Source organism: Calidris pugnax, unplaced genomic scaffold (genome assembly GCF_001431845.1).
Source record: "Calidris pugnax isolate Ruff unplaced genomic scaffold, ASM143184v1 scaffold81, whole genome shotgun sequence".
NCBI lineage: Eukaryota > Metazoa > Chordata > Aves > Charadriiformes > Scolopacidae > Calidris > Calidris pugnax.
Window position 1 is genome coordinate 2179848 of NW_015090880.1, and position 23853 is coordinate 2203700.

Below are 23853 nucleotides of genomic sequence, written 5' to 3' on the forward strand. Positions count from 1 at the left end.
CATAGTCCCTTCTGGGGAGATGGAAGCAGGGATGTTCCCCCACTGGCTTTTTGTTCCTCCTGCCAGTGACTACACGGTGGAGGACATCTCTGTTGCCACATCCATGCATTTTTGACTCTCCAGACATGGATCCTGGCCTCCCACCACCAAGAGCTCTTCAAGGATGTGAGACAAGTCAGAAAAACAAGGTCTTTATTTTTGAACAACATGAATTACATCCTCCTCATCGTCTGTGTAGAGGTTTCATGGCAGTGCATTTGAACATAAAATGCTCCGGAAAGCTCAGGGTCCAGAGGAATTAAATTAGGCACCCAAACCTCTTGGCCTTAATCTGCTTATTGAGTTCTCCTTTTCCTGCAGTAATATTTTGCAGCTGAATTCAGTTGCATGTTTTGCAGAGTGTTTTAACAGCGTGTGCTGAAGAGCACCAGCCCCCCCGAGGGATGGTTTCTGCAGATGAGGCACCAGAGAGCTCTGGGGAGCAGCCAGGGAAGAACAAAACACTGAGCAGTTGCCTCCTGAAGTGACCTGGAGGTCCCTGGTGTGGGGAGGGAGCGCTTCTCCTCTGGAAAATGTCAGCACATGGATGCAGCAGGTATCTCCAGGTTTCCTGAAGGCCCAAGGGGATGTCACACCAAGGACATAGGTGACCAGACCCCCCCCCCACTGGTGGTGCATGGTGTGGAGAGATGCTGTTGGCAGCGGGGCTGCATCCAGCCCTGCTCCCAGGGGACCCTCTGGCTCTATTTAGTGTGCTCCTGATCAAATTCTGAGGAAATTGGGTAATTCTGCTGTTTTGGTGATTTAACAACAGTTGCTTGTTCAGGAGCAAGGTCTCTTCCCTCCCGGGGGAATGCTCCAAGCCCAGGCACTGCTTTGCAGCACTGCTTCATTTCAGCCACTGTGATTTGTAGCAGTTACTGGAGTATTTAGTGTCTGGGCACAACACGCATCTCTGAGAGCCACCCCAACAAAAACTCCTGTACCTTTTGACAGAAACAGGTGATTTATTTTTTAGCAAAAGGGTAACATACCTCTCTTCTTTCTTCCTCCCCCTAATCTTTTCTGATACATTAATTCTTGCTTGGAATCATGTCCAGCAGAACAGACTGCAGTAGGAAGAGCTGCTGTTTAAAAAATCTGCCAAGAACTTGAATAGCAGAAACCTGGAACTGCAGTTTTTAAAGATATAGACCTTATTTAGATCACTGCAAATCAATAACTCCGCTGAGGATGACAGGATTTAAATCCCATCCCCCCATGCCCTATAACTGAGATAAAAATTATGGTTTCAAGTGATTTTTGAAAAAAAATCTGTGTTATAAAATCCCACAGAAAATGTTTCACAGCTGCTCAGAATGTAAGGAAGTTAATACTTCCAGATGCACTCGAGAAAAATCTCATTTACCTGATTTTGCACCCAACGTACCACTGAAGTAAAGGAGATGTCAGCTCTTAAGTCATTTAGTTGCTTGGGAAAATTTTAGTTAATGATCAGTTCCAACTTTTCTAAAGTATTTATTCTCATGTATTTCAAAAACTGTTGTTACGACTGTTATTATGGTTCAGCATTCCTTTGGTCTATTGGACATAGATATACAATAGTACAAATTTCATGGTAAATGTCCTTTACTTGAAAGAAAAATTAGTCTTTTGTTGCTTTCATAGCAGTAGAAAATGTAACAGAGGGTCATAGTGTGCTCAGGGATAAGGGGGATGCTCATCGCATCCTTCATCTGACAATTGAGGGCTCCAAACAGAAACAGCTGGAAGAAAATCGGGGTAAGAATTAGGTGAAGGGGAGAAGGTTGGCAGGGAAAATGGGTGGCTGCAAAGGTAAATCCAAATTAAAAGTGCTTCAGTGGAATCTTTTGAGATCTCATGATGAGTGAGGCTGTACAGGATTTGCCCGTGAACGGCGGAAGGATGAGACCAATGAAAGGCTGATGGCAGAGCAAACGGACCCGAGTCGGGGGGGAAATGTTCTCAGCTGTAAAAAATCACCATAGTTGGAAAGAGCAGAAAAGGAGGAGATGAAAAGGTTGACAGTTCAGGGGAAACACAAAACATCACTTCTGTACGACACTGCACAGAACGGTTATCTAGGGGGTTTGGTAGCTTTTTTTGGTGGTTTTTTGCAGGGATGCAGTGCCGGTATTTAACGAGGATGATGTGTGACGGTGTTTGCTGTCTCCAGCTCAGGCACTCGGGGTTCTCCTGAGGAAAGAATTTCCCTGGGACACGGTCACCTTCGGTCTCGGGGTTTCTGCAGCTGCAGGCACCGGGGATGCAGCAATTGGGTGTGAAAAGGCAAATTCCAGCGGCAGCAGAAGGTCATGGCATTCATTTCAGTGGTTGGTCGTGGAGCAGGGGCACAGTGTAAGAACCAGCTACCCCCTGTGTGGTGGGTGGGCTGGGAAACAGCTCCTCCAGCACTGGTCCCACTGGTGCTTCTCCACCACCACTCACCCATCAGCACGTGTCCATGGCGATGCTTCGCAGGACGGTGCCATGGTTGGGAAGAGATGTCCCCAGTGAATCGTCCTCTTCCCACACAGGAACCATGGGCTGTGGTGGAGGTGCTGCAGGAGTAGCCCCCAGCTACTGAAATTTGGGAATTTCATTGCAGCAGGTTGTCCCCAGCCTTGTTTTCAGGGTTGCCAGTACTTGCCAGCACAAAGCAAAAGAAGTTGCCTGTTTTGAGCTCAGAAAGATGTCCCTTTCATCACTGACGTCCCAGCTTGTTGGTGGCATCAGGGCAAGTGTAAGCACTTCTGGCTGGATCTCAGACTGACCGACCTATTTCCAGTTCCAGCCCATTTAGGAAACCAGTGGTCCAAACTGCCTTTTTCTCTTCATAACCTTCTTTTAGTAACTAAATGAGTACCTGTTCATGAGGCAGGGCTGGAGGGCAGCTCGTAGCTCTATTAGAGTCTCGGTTTATTTGTGCACTTTATTGCAAGACCATGTCCAGTGTGAGTCTCAGCTCACGAGGGAAAATATTGTCTCTCAATCCAGGAGGATGTTATGATTTAGGTGAGGAAATGAAAAATGGATTTAGCTGGAATACTGCATACACTCGAGTAAGCTGTTTCCTCTTCAGGGGCCTGAAATATTTTATTATTGGGCAACCAAGTGGAAGTAACGCTGCAGAAGTTTAGTTGGGTATGAAATATCTACTCTTACACAGCATTTCTAAACCTTTAGCCAGATGAAAGATAACGACGTTTTTTCCCCATGCTGTTTCTGAAGTGGCCAGTCTCAATCTCTGATTCTCAGCAAACTGGGGGTGGTTTTTTGTCTTCAGTGAACAGTAGATGCAGATGCATTTTGAAGGCAATTAGAGTATTTTTATTTTTGCTCACAATAAACTGCAAGCACAAAATTGCAAGCACAAGGTTGAAGGTTATTTACTAAGATTATATGCCAGATGTGATTAATCTCGTACCCATTTTTTTTTTTCCCCTCTTATTACCAAAATTTTAAATTTCCTGGGGATCTGTACAGAATTCTAAGGGGTGAAATTACAAGGCTGAAAATACCTGGTGCTGGTGGCTGGGTGTGAGGAACATCCCACATTAACTGGGTGCTTCTTGCTGCTGGGCTGCTCAGGGAACCTGCATCTCCCTCCCCGAGTGCCAACAGCATCCTCTGCCCCAAATACCGCCCAGCAGCACAGCCCTGGGAAGCACAGGGCTCTCACCAGGCCCTTTTCTCCTTAGAGCCTTGCTCTAAAAAGGTAACAAATGGCATAAAACTACCAAATAGGTCTGCAGGGAACCAAAGGGCTGTTATTTCCCCAGGGAAGGCCCATGTTAAGTATTGCTTTGCTTCCCACACCCCCAGCTGCTGGTGGCGATGGCCGATCGAACCGCCGAGTGCCGCGTCCTCCTGCTCCGGGGCCGTGTCCCCCAGCCACCTTCCTTTGTGCCAGTCATTCCCTTCTGAAACTGCCCAAACCGCACAAGAAATAGCCAGGTGAAACCAAATCCCACCACACACACACAGTTCTCGGCGTGCCCTGTCTCCACCAGCATGGACTGGTGGATATGAGCACGTTCAGAAGGCAGGGAGATGTCAGCAGTGGGTGTCACGGAGGATGGGAGGTGGGGACAGGGAGGAGGAAGAGCAGGATGACTGGTTTTTGTGTGATCTTCATTACTCTTTGTGCTGTAACTGTCCCAAGTGCTGCTGGAAGCTGAGGAGATGATGGGGAAAGGGGCTTACTCTGCACCATCTGACACTCCTTCAATTCATTATTTTCTAAAGACAATTTCATGATGTCATGCAAGTTGGAAGCCATAATTTCGCTGTCAACCTTGTCCTCGCTCTGTCCTTTTGTCTGGAAAAAAGCTGAGTGAATCTTCACCACAAAAGAGCTCTCGGTTTTAATTCGTCATGTCTGCTGTAATAATAGGGGTGGTTTTAAGGTTAGAATAGCGTGTAGGCAGGATGATAATTATTGCTCTGAAGCTTTTCTGGAGAAGAAGGCAAGAGGAAATTTTCCATTAACATTAAAAACAAATACAGGAGACGGTGATGAATAAATACTTCCACCGTGTCACTTCTCCACGATCAAAGGACACTTGCCTCATCCCAACATCTAATTGTCACATGATTAAAAATGCATGAGATCTGATGAACATGTAAGAGATTGTGTAAAGCAGCATAAGTACTTGATTTAAATGCATAATTAATAGCTTCACTCAGCTTCACGCTGAAACGCAAGATCAACAAGGCGTGTGTCCCAGGGACGTGCTGAAGTTCCTGCAGCAGAGCAGGTGATTAGTGAGAGGGTGCTGAGAACCTCCCTGCTTCTGGACAGTTGGCTCCAGGGGAAAAAAAGAAGTTTGAAGCTGTTTGTAGCTTTGGGGTGGGGGTGTCTTTGATATATTTGAGAGGCTGGTGAGTTAAGCAAACTTCCAACAGCCCCAAAACCCAGGCACATCCGTTATTTTAACAAGTAACATTTACTTACCAAGAACGTATTTGGTATCTAAAAATACTGAAAAGGTTGCACATGGTAGTGGTGCTACAGGGTGGGAAGTCCTGTGCTGGTGGGGAGTGGAAAAGAGAAGGTACAAAGCAGCTGGGGGTTCAGCTGTAGGTGATGTGTTTATCTTGGACCCAGCGCACACAGAGAAGCTCCGCTGCTTTCGGAGGGCTTGCCCTTTCCCCATAATAATTCAGTAAAACACTTCAGAGTACTATTTAATTTTAAGCCTGTAAAAAATACAGTTCAATATTGGACCCAAACATCACTTTCTTGTTAGTTCTAGCTCTCAGAATTTCTGCTTTTGACAGAACATTAATCCAATTCACTTTTTTTTTAAGTATACGCCAGGATTCAACTGTTTTATTTCAGTTTGGTGGCACTGAGTTGTTTGGGTTTTTTTGTCCTAACTGATCATAATGACAGCTAAATGTCAGCTTCATTTATATCTCAGCTCAGAACATAAACAGAAAAGTATACAAAAAGGAAGATGTTTGGTTACACACTCTGTGAATTATTTTTGCTATGCACCTTTTGCCAAACAGCTTTGATTCTGTATGTGACTCACAAGCCCAAAGCCATACCCATACATTTTTCTGATTAAATTATTTGCAATATTTTGCATCTAGTGCAGAGAAAACATTGCTATAAAAATAAATGCATACAAAAAAAAATTGGGAACGTAATTGAAATGTAATTCGATCAAGGAAAAAAAACCCCACAATATTTTTATATAACATTTTGGATATATTTTATGTCAAAACATGATCACCAGTCAAACTAGTGACATCTAAACCCAATACATTATTGTGACTTCTAAAATAAAAAAAAAAAAATCAGAACAAAACTAAATTTATTATAGCTCTGCCTTCATTAAACACCGTGTGTTGGTGATTTAAACACAACAAAACTCTAGTATTCTGCAAAAGTGTCTACTAAATATAAGAAAAAGAATAAGAGAACAATTAACATTTAGTCTGTTACATTAAAAAAAGTGGATGTACATATTCCTATTGCCTGTTAGCTTTCCCTAAGCCTTCCCAACTACTCCAAAAAAATTTTTTTAAAAAAGGGAAGAAAAAAAAAAAAAAAAAAAAAACTCAATTGTTCAAAAGTCAAACCCATTCAGATCAGTTGATACAACATTACGGAACAGTCAGCTGACATCATCTCCTTCTCTCCCCCCACGAGTCCTGGTCCGAGCCCGGTGCTGGCTCTGTGGGACACCCGGCCCCCCCGGGGGCTGCGGAGGAGGGGGTTGTGCTACTTGTGATCGCAGGGGAGCCCCAGCCTCTCCTCCCTTTTCTTCAGCACTGGAGTTAGAACAGCATTAAGTTTAGCACAACTGAAAAAACCAAAAAAAAAACCCCAAAAAAGACCCGACTGCAAAGGAACTGGAAGCTAGGTGAAGCTGCCATTGGTGTCAAACAATTGCGATACGCTATACTAAAAAATTCGGAAATATCCACCTGTCCTCACCGCTCTGCCACAAACTAGCAAAGTCAAAAAATACAAAAGTCTTCAACTTCTCGTTTTTGCAGAATAAAGCAAAAAAGTCTTTTGTGCTCCTTACTACCAGAAGCAAAATATCCTCTGAGTTACCACATGTAATAGCTTCTGGATGTGTCGACTTGGGTTGGCTTGGTCTCTGCAGAACCATCCTTGTCTTTGTCACTGTCACCTTCCCAGAGATTAATAAGAGGAGGGTAGAGCTCGTTCAGCGGGATTGAAGAGGTCTTTTGCATATATTTTTTCAATGAGTGGTGGTAGTTTTTTCTCTTAAACCTTTTTGCGATGTAAACGGAGACGGAGGCGAGGCTGATGACGGCAAACATGGAGCCCATGACGGCCGCGAGGGCCGTGCTGGTTTCTTGGTCAGAAATATCGAGCGCAAAAGCCGCGTTTTTCGTCGTAACGTTAACGCAGGACTTCTGTGTTTGCTGGTGGATGTTTGACACGGTCAGACACACCTCGTAGTCCGTAGAGGGTTGTAGATGCGTGAGGTTATACTCGTGTACATCAACTGGGACCCTGGCGGTGTACGTGATGTGAGGGTTGTCGATCTTCATCGTGGCCGATGACCATTTCAAATTGGAAGTCATGACGTTGGAATTAACTTTCCAAGACACTAAGATGGAGTGTGATTCCGCTTGCTTAACGTAGATTTTCAGGACCTGGGTACCATCCAGAAGCGTCCCGTTCACCCGGATGGTAGCCACCCTCGTGTCAGCCCCTTCTATGTTTTGGGCCACGCAGGTGTATCTCCCGGAGTCTTCAACCTGGATGTTAGAGATTTCCAAGGTGCCTTCGCTGCTCAGCTTGTATTTGTCAGAGAGACTTTCCACAGTTACTTTATTGCCGAGAGGAGTCACCCAGTAAATTTCTGGCTCGGGTTCTGCCATGGCCCGACAGTCTAAAAACACCGTCATGCCAATGTCCAAGTTCAAGTGATTTGGAAAGGTCTCATGAGAGATCATTGGAAGACATTGCTCGTTTGAGTCCTGTATTACCACTTCCTTCACCTGCTGCCCTCTGTATTCCGGAGGCATGGCACAAAACATGGAGAGAGGCTCCATGAAACGGATATTGGTTTTGTTGGAGTTGATCCAGTGAATGACGCAGTCGCACCTGAGCGGGTTGCTGTGGATACTGATCTCGCGCAGGTTTGGGAGGGATTCCACTGTCTTTTGGTAGACTGCATTCAAGGCGTTGTTGTTCAGCATCAAGCTCTCCAGGGCAGGAACGTTGCGAAATGCCAACCGGTGAATGTAGGACAGCTTTGGGTTGTTGGTGGCCTCGAGCTTCGTAAGTTCGGGCAGGTTGTCCAGCGCGTACCTATCCACAGAAACCAGTTCTCCCATATTATTGATTCCAAGCTCTTTCAATCTCAGCATGTTTTTAAAATCACCTTCTTGAATTTTATGAATCGGATTTTTGTTGAGATCCAGGAATTTTAAATTTGGAACTTTCTCAAGTGCGAGCTGAGGCACTTTTACCAATTTGTTGTCATAGAAGGAAAGACTTTCAAGGCTATCCAAGCCCACCAAGGCATTGCCAGGAATGTCCGTGAGATACATACCTGCCAAAACTAGACTCCTTAAATTTGAGAGTGGTTTGAAATTCATATCTAGTATTCCAATCACTGGATTTTCTCCAATCATGAGAATCTCTAAGTTAGGAGTAGAATCAAACCAACGGCTGTCAATAACCTTTAATTTGTTGGAGTTGAGATGTAATCTCAAGAGATTCTTCAGGCCAGAGAACGCATTTGCAGAAATGCTGCTGATCTGGTTGTGGTTTATATACAGCTCCTGAAGGTTGCAAAGGTCTTGCAAGCAATAGTCGGTCATCTCTGTGATCTGGTTTTCCTCCAGGTGCAAAGTAGTGAGTTGAGTCAGGTTGGAGAGCCCCACGTCTTTGATACTTGTGAAGTTATTTTGTGAAAAATCCAATTCTGTCAAATTAAAGAGCTGTTGGAGTTCGTCTGTGGTCTTTGCAATGTTGTTGCTTTGTAAGAGGAGGACTTGAGTGTCACTGGAAAGGTTGCTGGGGATTTTTGTTAATCGAAGGTCGTTGCAGTCAACTGTTGTGGCTTCCCTGTACGTTGACTGCGGCGTAAACCACGGCCTGATTTCACACACACACAGCTGCGGGCATTCGTTGCTCTGTATGGAAGACTCAGTTAATGAAGTCATTAACAGTTCTAGCACCAACTGGCAAACAGTTACCACAGCTCTGAGCTTTGCCATGCTGCTCAGCCAGTGAGCTCAGCTCCCCAGCCCCTCAAACCCACAGCAGATCGAGAGGGTAATTTGGTTTTGGGCAGAAAACGTAAAGCGTAAAGTTTAAGGTGAAAGGCTTGGACATCCAGAAGGTGAACGGTGATTTCTGAGTTCAGAGAAGACAAGAAACGGTCTGGAGACTCTCAGCTGTTCCTCTGTGTTCCAGAATCTTCAGCAAATCGGTGTCTGAAGAGGTTCCTGAAAATAGAGTAGGGGATATGTTATGCTCATCTCATACACAGTTCATGTGTTATTTAATTTCATCATTCATTAAAGAAAAATATCTGAAAACAATCATCATTTTAACATTCAGCTCTCTTGTGAAACCCCTGATCTGGTACAGTTAAGTTATGTAGGGTTTGGAACTCTCTTCTACTTGGGATTTACATGAGGAAACTTTCTGTTCCCAAGTGAGTGACTGTAACAAGGTGTGCAATCCTCTGAAAATAAAACTGTGGGATACCTTTCAGTTTTACTCTGTGATATTTGTTTAAATGGCTTGAGAAATGCTAAAGATCAATCAGAGTGATTGGTGCAAAATCCAGCTGGGAACCAGGGTGCCAGAGCTGGCCCCGAGGCCCCAATTCCAGGTGTGTGGAATTAAGGCTGAGGAAGACGTTGGTTCATAACTTCCAAGCTAAATGTAGAGAAACTTTGCCAAAATTCATCGGAGTTAATCAAATCGGTTCCAGAAAAGAGCTCAGATTTAATCCAGCTAAGCACCGAACAATAGCAGGGAATTTGATTAAATGCATGTCCTGTCCTTATTTTAGCTGTTCCTACTACACTGTGCGTCAGACGTCAGTCGTTCCCCAAAATTCCTAATTACTGTGTAAACCACACTTCTGTCTTTTTAGCCTGAAGTTATTCATGCAAGAGCGTGTTTGAAGTAACCCAGCAGCGTCCCTCAGAAAATCTGTTGTCGTGCATCTTTAAACACAGAGTCAAGGAACATCTAAGGTCTTAGTAAAATCGTGCTCGTTTTCATTTTATTATCTGCAAATCTATTAGTGCTGCTGGAACGGGTACAGTTTGGAGAGTTTATGTGTAAAAATTTGGGGGCCTGTGCTGGGAAAGGCGGCGGCAGCGTGTGCTCCCGTGCAGAGGTGTGCTGAGTCAGCAGCACTGATTTTCTCCTGGGATGAGGATGTAAAGGGCAGACCTCCTGAAATTCCAGGTGACACTAAATCTCATGCTCTGACAATTGGTGGGACTTCTCAAACAAAAGTTTTGTCTTCTTCTGTAACTAAAATAATGCAGTTGTGCTGTGTCTGAGGCAGGGCACGTTACAGTGATAACTGTAATGGCAGAAAGCAGGAAATAGCATCTTTATCAATTAGAACGTGGTGATGCCTCAACCTAGTCAAAGCCCACCAAAGGTATTAGTATATAAAATAACAGAACTACATACAGCTTTGAAAATAGATTTAAAATAGTAATCTAAATAGCAGTGACAGGAATGCAATTCGTATAACCTTTTTACTTCACAATCTGACTGGTATATGAAATAACAAAATTACAGTACTTTATTTCAGATAATGTCAGATTATTTCAGATTTATTTCCTGCTATAAGAAGAACACACCAAATAGCATTTTTATTTTGGTGTGCTTTTGTCTGTGGCTGTGTTTTGGAGGAAGGGAGACAGGAACATGAGCCAGAAAGCGTTTGACCCTGTTGAGTGAGATTTTCTCTCTGGTAGCTGAGACTCGAATGAGAGCTGGAGGGGAAAAAACCAGATGCAGAACAAACATTCCTTCTGAAATGACTTTCAACTGATGGGAGAATTGAGTAAGGCACTAACTGCATTAAAAAACTAAACTGTAATGGCACGGTAGTAGTAAGGAATATATGAACTGGGTGTTGAGGAGGTTGCCATAAACTGCGTTACTCTGACTTCAACGGCTGTTTCTCTCAGTAAGGATCCATCTGTGGCTGCCCCAAACTAGACAGTTCCAGGAATACTGATGACACCCGAAGTTTAATTGATTTAATTCCATCTTTTTCAAATGACAGTGTTTGCTGGTTAATAACACAGGCGGTGATTTCACCCAGTAGTGATGTCGGGCAGGTGCTGGAGGTGCCTTGAGCTGCTGCTCCAGGTGGGACATGTCCCTGGTCCAGCCTGGCACCCTGGGCTCTGTGACCATGACCGGAGGCAGCAGCCAGCACCAAGCCAGGTGCCACTGCCAGAGACAGTTTGTCCCAAACAGTCCCACCTTTGGCGTCTGTAACTTCTTTTCTAAGTAGATGAAGAGGAAGAAGTCCATGCCTTGGAAAGCCGTGGGCCCTCATGATGTCTGAGTGCTGAGTTAGCTCTCATGTAGCTCCACCAATCATGTAATACTTGAAAAATGAAACTGCCCGAAAAAGACTTTAAAGCTCCTTTTAAAATATGTCGGAGCACATCTAGATTTTGAAAAAAATTTGAATTTGATCCTTCCTTTGTGGAATATTTATATCCTCTTACTCGCACATTACATTTATTGTTCATCCTTGGTAAGAAGGCATTTCTGGTTTTATTGAATAGAGGTCTGGGTTTATGAGCACTGTAGACATACGATTTTACAAGTTACTAGTGACACTTTCTCTTCTCTAGCTATTTTCTACTGCAAATGGATTTAATTTTCTTTTACTGGAAAACGTTCTTTAGAAATGACCTGCATGTTACTGTCTCCAATCTCCCCCGGCCCAGGGCAGCTTGGACGAAGCTATAAAAGAATTTCAGTGTAATCAAAAAGTAAATTCTGATGGGCTCCCCGTGCCCAAGCCCGTTCCAGGGCTGTGTTATGGGGATGGCAGCCCAGGGGCCACAGCACGAGGGAAAAGCCAAGTCATAGACTTCTGCTTTAGCTTCTTTCTGCTGTAAAACACCATCTGTCGCTCCGATAAAAACTGAAGAGACAGCCGTTATTGGTGAAAAAGCACAGTGCAGGTTTTTGTATCACTAAATAGCAATAGCAGCTTTTGTGCTGCAGTTTATATCGATTTATGTGATGTGTTTGACCATCCCAGCTCTCATGTTTGTAAGGAGAAGCTGCCAGCTCTCTGCGCCGTCACCCACAGCCGACCCTTTGCTGCTGCATGTCCCGGCTTTCCAGTCTTGGCAGGACCAGTCCCAGCCACCTCTGTGACATTCAGTGTCCCAAGGAATAAAATAACACCAGGTTTTTCACTGGAAGACTATATAAATGCTAGGACTTCAGAATTTTATGAGAGAGAGATTGAGGGAATAGTTTTACTAGGGACTAAATGAATTTATTTTCCATAGCACCCCTCAGTACCCCCTGCGTTAAGAAACCCTTTTTGTCACAAAGGGGGCTACTGGTGTGTTCATTTCTTGCAGAAAGGAATTGTTGAGCATCGTTCCCGTGTCTTGGAAATTCAATGTGGAGGGTCTGTCCAGGGCTTCCCATTCCAGCCAGGTTGCAAAAACTGCTTAATATTGGGTATTAGTTTGGCCCAGGAAATTGTAACGGGGGAGGATATTTAGTTCTGGAGCAGAAGATCCTTGATGTCAGCGTTCCTGCGGGTGGGAAGAGGTGTGTGCCAGCAGCCGTCGCCGTCGGATGGCTCTTGGAGTTTGTCTGGGTGTTCAGGTGATGCAAAGAAAAAGTACATTGAAGTCCGTAATGCAGTAAAGAGGAGAATGTGAAGGGACATCTGTGAAATAAACTGTTCATCCTTAACTTGCCGGCTAGATAAAATAGATTCTAAACATTTTTTCTTGGTAATAGGAAGACAAAATGTTGCAACTTTTGTGAGAACTGCATTAACAGTCACTATTTAAAATTGCTGAAAAAAGAAACAATAGAGTTTGCACATGGATATTTGGTGTCTGATTGGAACCAGCGATACTACCACAGGAAATCTCTTCCACCGTCAAGCGCTTCATTCTTGCAAAATTTCTTTTCTCTTGCGAGGAGACGCAGCAGAGGTTTTGGTTGGCACCATATACACTAAATGCGCCTCGGTAGAAGTCTGAGGGATCAGATACATGAAGGAAATTACCTGGGGCTAAGACAAGCAATTTATTTTGCGCTTGCTGTGAGCCAGAAGCACATTCTGATCCACGCTCCACCTTCCCCTCGCTCCACAGAAACATTTTCCTATATTGAGCCTCAGTAACGGAGCTAGTCTTTTGGAAAATTGGCTGTTGTGCTAATGTTCTGCTAATGACTCGTGCAGCTTCCTTGTTTCCCCATCATCATCATCATTTGTGAAACTACTGCCGTATAAACCCCTTCCCTCAGCTCAGGGAAACTTGTCCTGGGCTCCTGCCTCCTGGATTCAGGTGGGTCCCGTCATCCACGTCCAGGGATCTGCTGCAGTCACCATTGGTGACGAGGCGTAGGAACTGGTGAGACTCCAGCTAGAACACAGTGAGCAGGAAAGCCAAATGGACAGAGGACACTGAAAGAGGTTGGCTTGGTTGGTCTGGCAAAGATCTAGCCTGAAGAACTACTTATACTAGAAGCTGGAGATGAAATGGTCCATAATGAGCTCAGGCTGAGTTAATTATGGTCAGGTTAAGACATTTTGACAAGTTTAATGGAAGGATATTATGTTGAGGACTCCAGCTCTGGGTTCAGCCTGGAGAAGAGAAGGCTCCGGGGAGACCTTGGAGCCCCTTCCAGTCCCTAAAGGGCTCGGGGAAAGATGGGGAGGGACTCTGGATCAGGGAGGGGAGCCCTAGGAGGAGGGGGAAGGGTTTGACACTGGAAGAGGGGAGATGGAGCTGAGATGTGGGGTTGTTTGGGGTGAGGGTGGTGAGAGCCTGGCCCAGGTTGCCCCGAGAAGCTGTGGCTGCCCCATCCCTGGAGGGGTTCAAGGCCAGGTTGAAGGGGGCTTGGAGCAACCTGGGCTGGTGGGAGGTGTCCCTGCCCGGGGCAGGGGGTGGCACTGGGGGGGCCTTTAAGGTCCCTTCCAGCCCGAACCAGTCTGTAACTCTATGTTTGTTGGAGGTGACAAGGGACATGTGTTGCTTTGAGCTTCAGTAGGGCCCTTGCAGTGCTGCTGCCACCCCTTTTTTGTAGAGAAAAACTGAGCTTTTGGTGCCCTGCTGCAGGTGGACAATGACCTTTGGTGGTGCTTTAAGGGAGAAAGGCATTAAAGTACAGCCACAGGAATATGGACCCACTGAATCACACAAGTAAGCACAACACAAATATGGGTCTGAAATACCACATTACTAAAATCAGGGCTCACTCCAGTCAGGAGCATCAATGACCTTGGCCATCCCAGAGGAAGAAGCTGGACTGGGACCTTGAGTTTAACACCCAGGATATTTACAGCCAACCTACAGAACGGGCGCCTTTCCCAGCAATCACATTTACAAGTGCAATCCTGTCTATTTAGAAAAATATTGAGGAATCAAGCCCGATAGTAAGCCTTTTATACTGGGGGTTTGACAGTCTCCAATGTCATCAGGAAATAAGCTATTTACAAGCCTGAATTGTATAAAATACAGAAAAGTCAAGCTGAGAATGATGTGAGTCAGCTGAAAGAGCATCCCCAGATCTGAAAGTGGGAGCTTGTTATTAAAAGACAAAAAACAAGGGCTTATAGGACATGTAATAATGGCATGAAAGCGTCAAAACATCCTCAGGGATTTATAATATTTAAGGTTTGGGGGTTTTTTTCCCTGCAAAAAAATGCCTATTTTTTCTTCTTGTCTGTACACACATTCCATCAAAATAAAGTCAGTGTTTAATTTTAGGGAAGGCTGTGGCGAGGAGGCGATTTGCTGTGTTTCCAGCCACCCTCAGCAGCCTTTATCGGTGTTCTTTGGAAAAATACCGCTCTTATCTCCACAGAAGAAATGCAGAGAGCATCCTATTCATAACGCCTGCGCCGCAGAAACGGCGTATTAAATCTTTAAAATTTGTAATTTATTGGGGTGTATTCTTAAGACTTGTATCTGATACGATGTTTTTCATTAAAATATGGGAAGTAAATTTGCAGGAGGGAGAAAAACTCTTTTCATTCATGCTGAGGTGGGGAGCGCCAGGCGCTGGATGCCGCGCAGAGCACAGCTCCCGTGGGGAGAGGGCCACGGAACTGCAACCCAGCTTCTGGCATCTGTTTGAACATCTCTTGCAAATTGCCATTAACAAGTCATATTAGAAACATCGGGAATAATAAGTGCTTTCCAAACAGTGGGTTGGCAAATTATAATAGTCTGATTGTTGGGTTTTTTTCTTTCCTAAAGAAATAAACTCACAAAACCATTTAAAAGCCGTGAATACCTGAAAGATAGGATTGTACAGTAGTATTAATTCCAACTTGTTATCTACTTTCTTACTATGATTATTTTCATAAAACAAATTAGTCTTGGGACAAAACAGGCTGTTCTTTTGTTGGCCATGACTCTAGTTTTCACATCCTGCTCCTGTTCAACATGAAGGCAGTAGTAGAGCTTTTACTTCATTTGACAGAGAAGAATCACGTCTGTGATTATTATCCTCATGCCACATAATTACCAGATTAAATGATTTGACTCAATCAGCTTTCCTGACAGCCAACCGAGTAACTTCCAGGTTAAAAGCCAGGTCCAAGAGACCTTCCTCACAGCTCTTCCCTTCTGCACTGATGGAGGACAAACTGCCAGCAAAATTCCTCCCTTTCCACCTGTACACGCTGCAGTGCTTTCACAGCCTTCTGTGGGTTTTTAAAGGCGAGGGAGAATTTAAACCTAATTGGTTTTAGCTTGTACAGTGTCTAAAATTTATGGAGCATAACTAATTTCGGAAGACCTGTTCCAAGTATTTTTTGCATTTAGTGTATCTGCGGGCTGAAGAATGAAAGAGGAAGAATGAAAGAGAAGAATTTCTCCAAGATTGGAGAAATATTGCTTCGTCTTCTGATCATATTTAAAGAACAGAAATGGAATTCAGGCTTGGAATACTTGGGATCTCAACCACATGGAAGCATCTGAACATCTCTTTACCCATGGGGGGCACCTACCTCATGAGGATTTCATACTAGAACTGCTGAGGTAATCTCTGCTTCTTACTGTCTGTCACAATCAGTACAGTTCAAATAAAAATTAAAAAAAAAAAGAGAGAGAAATGGCTTTAAAAAAGGAACAAGGGCATTAAGAGATTGGTTGGATTTTGGAGTAGAATTTCCGTATTGTTGTTTTTTTTTGACTACTCCGAGAGCCAAGGCAGCTCGGCTGGTGGAAGTGAAGAGTTAATAATGAAGAAACAAGGAGCACACAAGAAATATTTTTAACCAGGAGAAATACGGATGCCAGAACTCCACGGGATTTTCACGAGGCAACAGAAAAACCCCTCTTCCTCTCTTTTTGCTGACTGGCTTTCTGGCAGTGTGATTATTTTGCTTCCTACACAGTTCTAGATCGAACTCCAGTTTTCTGAGTCATTCAGGATCCCCCACAGTCGGGAAAGACCCCGGCGTGTCAGTAGCTGTTACTACCAGAGAGGATGCCAAAAAATCCTAGGCTAGAAATGGCAGCCGATAAATAAAAACTGAAATGAGTCAGTATCTCAGTATGTATTTATAAAATCAACATAACAGTGCCGGCTGTAGGAAATGTATAAGACTTTTTATTAAAAAATTATATGTATGTGGGTATGTATATATGTAATGAGCCAACCATCTATAGCTTCAGTTAAAAGAGAGTTCTTTTTCTGGTCCTTGGTATACTCTACCTGAATAATTCCATTTCCTGTGGCTGTACTATATGCTTAAGAATCAAATTTTTAAAACTGTATTTTACAGTTAGCCTCCATCTATATCTGTGCAGTTCAGACATGTAGTGTGCATACACAGGCTTCAGCCCTTAAAGAATAAAACAGACTTTTATTGATTTTTTTCTAGGAGTTATATGCTTGCAAGATCAAATTTCCATTTCTGAGCTGTATTTACCTATAAAAGTTAATAAACCCATGTATTCATTGACCAACATGGAGACACCTTACTGTTCACTCAAGATTGTGAACATGCCAATAACAAAATAAATGCATTTATCATGGGAGGTCCTGAGATCTAATAGAAAGGCTGTTAGCACCAACACAAAGATTTGGAAGTCAAATCCCCAACGATGGGGTAGAAGCAATTCCATTAAGTGGCCGCAGATTTGGTTTTGGTCCTACTCTGACCTCAGGCTTTACTCTGATCTAAGAAAAAAGGCTTTTTCTCTCCAGTTTGGTAGCTGTATTACGTGATCCTTCCTACCCCTTGCACCTTTGAATGGGCTTCTACATGAAGATTTTTCATTTTATTGAGGACATCCTTCTTCCACTCAGAACTGATAACCCACCACAGCATTACACTATACTGAGAAAATACATGCTTTACAGAGTGTGTCTTTTCCATCATTGCTTCATTCCAAAATGGTTTCAGTAGTATTCCTTGGGATGCACAGCAGGTCATCTACCGTGTCATCGGGAAAGGAAGGCTCAGCCAACTGGGAACGCTGAAAATGTTAATAGCCTATATTTAACTATATTTCTTTATCTCAAATACCACCTAAGTTTTGAGACTGCCTTTGTTTCATACAGAAAACAGATAACGGTCTTGCTTTGGGAAGTTCATGAGATGAAGAGGAAGAGAAGGAGAGAGAGAGAGAGAAATCATATTTAATGTACTCGGATGTTTAAGAATAGACCTATAACTCGTTCCTTTAGCTTTAGTTCTCAGTCATCATGGCAAAGTCAGCAGTTTTTCCACAGATGGGTTTATTTCATAAGTGCTTGCAAAATACAGAGGTACTAAAATTGCTGCCTATTGCAGAAAAGAGAGGAGAAGTTATTTCTCTCAAAATTTCAAGTTATCGATGCTTGATAGGTAAAGTCTTTACCTAATTAAGGCGATTCATTCAGGCACAGTGATGTTTAATTTGTATATACTAGACTTGTTCAAAAACTAGACTTAAAGGGGGCAGAAGGACAAGGGAGAATGTATTTGCCAATGAACTTATAAAGAACGCTCATCTGGTTTTACTCAGTGCTTTATTCTATGATAAAACAATTTCAGGGACCCGTTTTCGAGCAGCTATTTAAAAACTTTTCTTTTTGCAAATGCTTCACTTAACTGCTTCATCTCTGGGGTAAATGAGTTGGCTTTGCAATGCATTTACAAGTCACTGCAATGCCTATTATGAGTGGTGGATCTCCGTAACTATCAATATTTACTCTATTTCTGTTAGAGTGATGGATCATGTGTAATTTAAAAATTGAGCAAGGCCAATCAGTAGCTCATCTGCATCCTAGTAATTATATGCAGCACATTAGCAAGGTATGTATTTACTAGGTATCTTTGGACTTGATGAGTCAAATAAATCATACGATGCATGAAATAACAGAAAATGTAGGATTCATTATATCAAGGATAAACTTTCAAATTACAAGACGACAATCCAAGCTTTGATTGGTATTTTATAAAAAAAAACAAAAACATGCTATTCTACCAAATTTTGGAGAAGCTCAGTAATTCTCTCAGAAATAGTTTGATGTGTTTCTTAGAAGTTCCTTAGTCTGACTCTTCACCACGTTGGTGACCAGCCCCTGGAAGTTACAGAAAACCTGGGCTTGGTCCAAGGGGACTGAGTCCTTTGGACAAACCCAGGGGTTCCAGCTGCCCGGGGAGCTGAGGTGGTGCCACACACGGTGTGTGTCCCAGAGGCAGGGGGTTAGCCAGGGCTTCAGTGAGAATCCCATTTTTACATAAAGACAAGCTCTAAAGACTGCATTTTGCTCGATGACTCAAGTTACATTGATGGCACAAAAGTAGCGATAAATCAAATAAAATTAGGCATTGACAATAAATAGATATGATAGAATGATGAATGATTGTACAATATATAGAATCACAGAATGGTTTGGGTTGGAAGGGACCTTCAAGGTCATCCAGTGCCACCCCCTGCCCTGGGCAGGGACACCTCCCACCAGCCCAGGTTGCTCCAAGCCCCCTCCAACCTGGCCTTGAACCCCTCCAGGGATGGGGCAGCCACAGCTTCTCTGGGCAACCTGGGCCAGGCTCTCACCACCCTCACAGCAAAGAATTTCCTCCTGAGATCTCATCTCTATCTCCCCTCTTGTAGTTTAAAGCCATTGTGCCTTGTCCTATTGCAACAGGCCCTGCTAAAAAGTTTGCCCCCATCTTTCCTGTAGCCCCCTTTAAGTACAGAAAGGCCACAATAAGGTCTCTCTGGAGCCTTCTCTTCTCCAGGCTGAGCCACCCCAGACTCCAGTACAGAGCAGAAACCCAGGGAACATTTCCTCTGAACTAAAACAGCCTCATGTGTTCTCCAAACTATTAATGTTATCTTTAAAACCTGACTCTGATAAAATAAGAACTAGTGACCTCTGGTGAAAGGGATGAAGAGGGCAGTTCCAGAGCTGGGGGTTAATGGCACAGCCAGTGGTGGAATTTCTACAGGGTCGAAAAGTATTTATTGAACGCAGGGGAATCTGATTTTGGTCTCAGCCTTAACCTTGTAACGTCTTTGGTATTGAATATGTGTACATGAAACCAGAACTTGGTATTTCTGGAAGATATATTTGATGCACACCCAAGGAGTGTCCCGTGGACCTACCGGATACATCCTTACAAAAGCCACCTCTCTCCCAGTGTCAGCGATGCCATTGTCAGTCCTGCATTTGACTTTCTGACCTGCTGCTTGTCTACAAAAGCAACCCTTTGGAGATGAAGATGAACCTGCCTGGGGTTTTGCTCCCTTCCCAGGCGAGAAGAGCCCTCTCTGCACAAGGCACCTCTCCATTGCCCACCCCAGCTCCTCCCCAGCCCCATGGGACATCGCTGGGTGCAGGTGAGGGGCTGGACCTCCCCAAGTCCATGGTGGGAGCAGCCATAGGGTCTCCACGTTTGCCAAGGCTGGAGTAACCAGCGAGAGGCAAACCCTGGCAGATACCTTCAGGGGGGATTGGCTTCAAGAAGCAGTTGGGACTCCTGCTCTAATCAAAGCTGACAGATGCATAAATTGCTGGATTCACTAGACTTTATTACATTAAATACCTGGAAATGAGATGCTGACAGTCTCTAAAATCTCTAAATAAACCCCATAAGTAATCTTTGCCTCCAGAGTTAAATGGAGCGCTTCAGTTTGGGAAGTGTCCAGGGAAAATACTGTCCAGTGTCACCACAGAGGGCTAAAGGTGGCACCTTTGGGAAGAGAGTTATGTGGTAAGACCACCGTACCCAATAAAATAAGGGAAAGCTGTTTCTCTACAGCCCTCTCATCACTGCTGCCCGTTCTCCACACAGCAGCCTGCTGAATATTTCAAGACCGTTACTTACGATGGCTTTGCCCTTTCGTTCTTTAAGTTGAAAAGAAAAGAAAAAAGCAATAGGTATCTATTGCATCTCAAATACTTGAACTTTAGAAACTGTACTCCAGGTAAAAAAAACAGGTCCCATTCTTCTGATAGTTCAGCCAGCTGAAAAGTCAAGAAAATACTGGCTTGTATCCCCAAATTAAGATCTTAGGAATTAGAAAGTGAAGTTATAAAAACATTTTGTGGTAGAATTTAAGAGCAGAGACTAATTCTCTTCCCACTGACGCTGAAGACTTCTGCCGTCTCCAACAGGAGGAGAATTAGGCCAATACAAAATAGGCCAATCCAGTATTTTCCTTCAGTGCCATATGTAGAAAAATGAAAGAAACATCTAAACAGCAAAAAAGAAAATGTGAATAAAGTTGCAGGGCTTTGAGCAAGAAAGAAGGGAATGTGGTTTGGAAGGATTTAATCTGGCCACCTGTACGGTGGCAGGTTCTGTTCCTGACCTTATAAAGTCCATTAGCAGAGGACTTAATTACTCAGCTACAGGGAAAGAACAAGAGTGGAAAAAAGTCACAGCCTAACTCAAGAAGCAGCCTCCTGAGGATGTACTCATCAAAGTAGCTCTTTGATTCCTCTTGGCAGAATGTAAGCGCTCCCAGTCTGAGAGAAGCCCCGTTAGTACTGGGTGTCAACACCGACAGACTGGGGTTCTGACCAGCTCCCCCATTTCTGCCAACTCCATCCTCCTTCCCGGAGTGGGCACACACTCATTCCAAAACCAAGTATGGGAATATTTTTCAGGGCACTTTCTGGGATTCCTGCTGCTGGGGAGTAGCTCCTCCTGCCCCTCTGCCCCCAGGACCCCCCGGGCATCACCAACCGCAGAACACAACCCGGAGACAACTATTCCCACTCAAAAAGTTCTATTTTGTGTAGCCCTTGCTGTGCTGCAAGCTGGTTTTAAGAAAGAAATGTTTTCTATTTGCCGTAGGCCTGATCCTGCTAATTACCTCACTGCTCTCGAGCAGAGCCTGGAATTAGGGGTTCCTGAGAGCATCCCACCTCTCCCAGGATGGCATTTCCAACCAGGAGAAGGCAGAAGGACCAGCTGTGGCGAGGCTGAGGTGCGGGTTCCCCGTCAATGAGCGTTACAGGAACAGAGAGGAGGAGAAAGGGATTTATGCCCCTCCAAAAAAAAAAAAACCCAACCACAACACTTTACATAGATTTTCTTCAGTTCTGTGTCTACAAAATGTCTGCCAGGAAAAAATCTGGAGCTTGGCAGGATGAAGCCTCACACGTGTATTGTTCGTGTAACTATGGTAACCTACAAATGCCACCAGTGTTTCCATTTCATACACAAATGAGGGGACAGCTGTGGAGACCACATGTCTGCCAATGGAATAATATATGTGAACTGGGATGGCTTGGTCAGAAAATTACAACTCATTTATATTAATCAGGGCTTCAAAGAACAGGCACCCCTGTAGTTACAAAGTGCCCAGCAAAAGAAACTGATTTTTTATTTTGGAAAAATGTTTGGCTCTTCAGGAAACATTTTCAGCATCTTGCTACTTTGCTGCTTGAAAAAAAAATAATAATAAAATAAATGCTGTTAACAACGTGCTCTTCTATAAACATCACTAAACTTTCTTTCTTTGGCTTTGTCTTGGTGCCTGACACAAAGCCCGACCTGGGACCACGCGTGCTCCGAGGCGCTCGCCTGGGGAGGCAGCGGCTCCAAAAGAGGCAGAAATAAGGTGGCAGAGAGCTCTGACCCAGCCACCAATGTGAAAAAACCCTTCTTTCATTCATTGATATCATTAACAGCAATAAAAAGGGGGATTGGACTAGATGATCCCAGGAGGTCCCTTCCAACCCTGTGTTATTCTGTGAAAACAATTCATATAAGAAAGGAAAAAAAAAATAATAATGAAAAATTAACTTTTGAGTTTATATCATCCCTAACAACAAAAAATATCCAGAGACTCAATAATGCAAATTAATGCAAATAAATTACTTTTTCAGTAAATATTAAGCTACAGAAGCTGCAGTACCAGTAATACTTGACTTATGATTCATCCAAGGTGCTTTAAGTGTCCCTACTAAAAAAAAAAAATAAATAAAAAATAATCCTGAAGAGCTGGTCCCGGCGCCTGGCTTGGCAGCAGCAGGCTGCCGGCAGAGGGATGCAGCAGGAATACGGCAGGGCGATGAGCAAAAGTTTTTCCCTGGTTTCTGCAGTGCCACGGTAGGGTACGGGAGTCCAACAAAAGGCTGCGGCATCTCCAGCCCCCGCTGCCTCCCCCACACCCCCGTCCGCTCAGCCCAAAAAACCCTTCTTTCATTCATTGATATCATTAACAGCAATAAAAAGGGGGATTGGACTAGATGATCCCAGGAGGTCCCTTCCAACCCTGTGTTATTCTGTGAAAACAATTCATATAAGAAAGGAAAAAAAAAATAATAATGAAAAATTAACTTTTGAGTTTATATCATCCCTAACAACAAAAAATATCCAGAGACTCAATAATGCAAATTAATGCAAATAGATTACTTTTTCAGTAAATATTAAGCTACAGAAGCTGCAGTACCAGTAATACTTGACTTATGATTCATCCAAGGTGCTTTAAGTGTCCCTACTAAAAAAAAAAAATAAATAAAAAATAATCCTGAAGAGCTGGTCCCGGCGCCTGGCTTGGCAGCAGCAGGCTGCCGGCAGAGGGATGCAGCAGGAATACGGCAGGGCGATGAGCAAAAGTTTTTCCCTGGTTTCTGCAGTGCCACGGTAGGGTACGGGAGTCCAACAAAAGGCTGCGGCATCTCCAGCCCCCGCTGCCTCCCCCACACCCCCGTCGGCTGAGCCCCCCCCCCTAAATCAGGCTGAGCACAAGTTCCTGTCTGCAGCCTAAGTCTGGATGCGCTCGGCAAAGATCTATCCGTGGTAATGAGAAAAAAAAACCAAAACCCCCCCAAAACTAAGGTCTACCAGAGTTAAAGTTTGTATCCTCTTATAACCTATCCAACTTGACGCAGAATCCCATTTCCTGTAATAATCAGTGTTAATGCTCACGTCTGTTCTAGGTAAATGGAAGATACTTTATAGCCATCACAGTAACTAGTCCATTAAAGTTCAAAATGCCTACCGGGATATATAATTTTATAGGGACTACATAAAATTTTATTCAGGTAACTTCTTAACTGCCAAGGCAGAGTTACACGTGAACTCTTGCAGAGCCCAGGTTTCACCCCTCGATGTGGGGTCTGACCCTCTGCCACAGCACGGGGGGACAGCAGGGGGACAGGGAGGGGGTACAGGGGGTGAAGGAGCCTGCGAAGTACCACAAAGGTGGTATTTTTAACTACTTTGTCATCTGGGAAGCTTTGGTGCTTTGTTTTCTTCTCTCTCTTGGTGTGTCCGTCTTATAAATTAATTAAAGTCCCAAGTGGTGGGACTTGTGGCCGTGCTTTGGTGGGACCCAGGGGCAGTGGGGAGCGATGCCCTGCGTGACTTGGGTCATTTGAGCATCTGTGATATCACCTCCTGGGCAGCTGAATTACTCCCCGTAACAGCTTTAAGCTCTCCTTCAGAAATACCAAGCTGTTCTATAGGGATCTTTGAAATCCATAGGGAAAAATACTTAAAGCTTCACAAACTATTTTTTTTTTTTATGGAGGAGCTTTAACGACTCGGGAACTTGTCGTGCAGCTCCAGGACAGACCCAGCAGCATCCCCTCTGCCACCTCCTGCCTTCGGACAACCTTGTCCCCTCCTCTGGGATTGTCACTTCTGCTCCCATCGCCTGGGG

General features: G+C 44.0%; 1 protein-coding gene across 2 annotated transcripts in view; it reads right to left on the reverse strand.

The window, feature by feature from the left end:
- Positions 1-987: 987 nt before the first annotated feature.
- The window catches only part of LRRN1 (leucine rich repeat neuronal 1), a 23122-nt gene continuing 256 nt past the window's right edge, over positions 988-23853 (reverse strand). The window contains exons 1-2 of one of the 2 annotated variants that reach the window (XM_014946883.1): positions 21055-21119; positions 988-8973 (exon numbers count right to left, since the gene is read on the reverse strand). In XM_014946883.1, the coding sequence (XP_014802369.1) occupies positions 6592-8742 (2151 nt within the window). In that variant the 5' untranslated portion in view covers positions 8743-8973; positions 21055-21119 and the 3' untranslated portion in view covers positions 988-6591. Of the gene's footprint in view, positions 8974-21054; positions 21120-23853 lie in introns of those variants that run through there. The other variant, XM_014946882.1, reaches the window with a different exon arrangement.